Below are 2,959 nucleotides of genomic sequence, written 5' to 3'. Positions count from 1 at the left end.
GTTGTTTGTAATAAGCACGTTGTATCTGTCGTTGTGGCGTATCTGCCGTTGTTGCGTTATTAATTTAACGCATGGCTAAGGTCTTATTATGTTTAAAAATAGTTTTCGTAATGCAGTCATATGTTATATGTGATGCATATTTACTGTACAAATGATCTCATTAATATATTTAGGTCTAATTTTGTTAGACTGTGGCCAGGCCCGTCCATGGGGCAGTGCAGGCTGTGCGACCGAACTGGGCCCCCGAAATTTTGGGGCCCCCAAATCCCAGCCCAGGCCTGCACTCTATCAGTATCCCAGGCGAAATTTTCCACACCATAATTTCCCTGATGGTCCAACAGCAGCCCACCTAAATGTCCAGTTCTGAAATGGTAAACAGTCCTCTCAAATCACGAGCCTTACCGCTCAAAAAAAAAAAAACCGTGCTGTAGGTTTCGCGATCGCTCTATTCTGAAAACCAAACAAAAAAAATGAATCGCTCTAGCCCACGTCTTCCAGAACGGTAGAACACGATCGAAAAAAAATATCCAGATGCCATCAGCCAAGAGCCGGTCGCCCTGCGGCCTACCCGGATGCTCCATTTGATGGATCGACAGGAGACTGCCCCGATTGTTTCGCAAAAAAAAAAAGGAGACTGCCCCGATTTGGTTTTACCAACACCGTTTCAGTCTGTTTCTTCTAACCTCCAAATCAATCTACCCTATGACGACAGATCAGGCTAGCAAGGTTTGATCCTATTATCTATTTCTGTAAAATTAGAATAATCAACTGATTCAAAGTACTTGTCGGCTTATTCGGTGCTCGTAAAAGATTTCATGTAGAATATAAGGTTAGTTCATTTCTTTTGTTTACGATTTTAGCATTAATATTAATAATAAAGTGAAAACATGCTTTACTTAAATTAGGTATTCAATAATTTTTAAAAAATAAGGGCCCTAGTTTGCATTTTGCGGGCCCCAAATTCCTGGAGACGGTCCGACTGTGGCAACGCACAGACATTTAACTAGTCACGGTAGTACATCGAAATGAACACATCAATTAGCTAGCAAACAAACACATAAAAAGAGTGATCGTGACAAACACATGACCATATATACGAACTACACACCCCACGCCAATTAGCTAACAATCCAATATTCCAGTCTGAGACGACATAGCTAAGCTTTATTCAGATCGAGAAGAGCAGGCCATGCTCGCCCTTTTGGTCTTTTGGATTTGTTCTTTACGCAATAGCGATGAGCTTGGCGCTCTCGCTCTCCATGGACTTGAACGCCTCGAACCTGGGCTCCTTGTCCTCGAACTTGTGGCGCACGTACAGCTTCATGTAGTCCTCGAACACGAACCTCGGGTACGTCCCGCCCCCGCCGGCCTCCACCTCCTTCGCAACAAGCGCCGGCGCTGGGAAGATGACGGCGTCGCTGGCCGGGTTGTAGAAGGACGCGATGGACATCCGGTTGCCGTTGGTCTGCGCGATCACGCGGTGGAGCACGCTCTTGTACCTGCCGTTGGTGATCACCTCGAGCTGGTCGCCGAGGTTGACGACGATGGAGTGGCGCGTGGGCGGCACGTCGACCCACTCGCCGTCCTTGAGAAGCTGGAGGCCGCCGACGCGGTCGTCCTGGAAGAGCAGGATGATGCCGCCGGCGTCGGTGTGGGCGCGGAGGCCCTTGACGAGGTCGGGGCGCGGGCACGGCGGGTAGCTGCTGACCTTGGTGCCGAAGGTGGGTACGCCCTTAGAGCCGCGGAACGCCCTCGCGAGGTAGCCTTTCTCCAGGCCGAGGTTCTCGCAGAGCAGGTCCAGCAGCCGCTCCGCCAGCTTCTCCAACTCCACCGCGAACCGCTTCATCACGCGCCGGTACTCGTCGTCGAGGTCCGGGATGTCGGCGATGTTGGGCTCCGGGAGGTGGCGCACGAAGAAGGTGCTCTCCCAGTCCAGATTCTCGGCCGCCTTGCCGCCGCCCTCCTGCAGCGTCTTGCTCGCGAACTCGAGGAATCTCTGCTCGCGCACCCTCTTGTAGTGCGCCTTGGTCATCGTCTCCACCTCGTCCATCAGCTCCGTTGAGATGCCGTGGTCCAAAACCTGCACCCATGTAAGTACCGCAATAACAAAACGAAATAAGCGTACAACTCAATAAGATCGGCAGTCCGGCACGAAAAGTTTTATGCAGCTTGCTCTTGCTCAATCATATCATGTCGTGTTACATATTCACCTGGAAGAATCCCCAGTTCTCGCAAGCGTCATGCAGCAGGTCCATGGCCGCGGGCCGCTCCTCCCCGCTCAGGCTCAGCAGTCCCATGTCGATGATCGGGAATGACAATGTCGATGCCATGTTACTTCGGGGTGGACTAGCTAGCACTAGCAGTCTACGTGACTGTTTCTTCTTGGAGTACTCTTCTTGCGTGTGCGTGTGTTCGAGGGGAGTGCAGTAGAAGGCTAGCTTCGGGTGTAATTTATAGGCTCGATCAGGGCGAAGAAGTGGCGCCGGCAAAGCTTTGAGTAAGAACTCTGTAATTAACCGGTGGATCCAGCGGAAGCCACAATGGAACCCAAGATCCATAGTGGCCATGTTTTTGAAAATTTGAAAGTCAAGGTTTGTAAGTTTGAAGAAAATTCAGAACAAAACTCCTATGTGCATATGATGTTGAACTCGTGCAAAATCGTGATTCAGAAACCGGTGTTCGAGGCAATATAAAAATGATAAATCTGACAAATTTTTAAGTTTTGAATCGCCGCTCACCGCATTTTAGCGTCTAGATATATACGATTCTAGACAAATCCGAGTCACCTATTTTCGAATGGAGAGATTATTTTTTTCTCAGCCATAAATACAAAGAACTATGGATTGACATTTTGCACACTAGTAAATTTCAACATTATCTACATCTAGGAATTTTCAATATTTGAAACTTTAAAATACCATTTTCATTTTTTTTAAATATTTTTGTCTGCTGCCTCCCG

At 48.6% G+C, this 2,959-nt stretch overlaps 1 protein-coding gene across 1 annotated transcript; it reads right to left on the bottom strand.

Annotated features, from left to right (window-relative positions):
- Positions 1-1,016: 1,016 nt before the first annotated feature.
- On the bottom strand, positions 1,017-2,414 carry LOC124652966 (1-aminocyclopropane-1-carboxylate oxidase 1-like). Its single transcript, XM_047192018.1, has 2 exons — positions 2,211-2,414; positions 1,017-2,080 (listed from the first exon to the last, which is right to left on the bottom strand). Exons 1-2 carry the CDS (start codon positions 2,328-2,330, stop codon positions 1,223-1,225), a joined length of 978 nt encoding a protein of 325 aa, XP_047047974.1. The 5' UTR covers positions 2,331-2,414; the 3' UTR covers positions 1,017-1,222.
- Positions 2,415-2,959: the final 545 nt, after the last annotated feature.

Source organism: Lolium rigidum, chromosome 5 (assembly GCF_022539505.1).
Source record: "Lolium rigidum isolate FL_2022 chromosome 5, APGP_CSIRO_Lrig_0.1, whole genome shotgun sequence".
Lineage (NCBI taxonomy): Eukaryota > Viridiplantae > Streptophyta > Magnoliopsida > Poales > Poaceae > Lolium > Lolium rigidum.
This window is presented reverse-complemented; position numbering and strand designations above follow the sequence as displayed.

Excerpts from the sequence above, each read along its gene's own strand:
- LOC124652966 (XM_047192018.1), bottom strand. The coding sequence starts at position 2,330 with ATGGCATCGACATTGTCATTCCCGATCATCGACATGGGACTGCTGAGC. Across the intron at positions 2,081-2,210 it reads AGAACTGGGGATTCTTCCAG|GTTTTGGACCACGGCATCTC; the intron begins GTGAATATGTAA and ends ACATGGGTGCAG.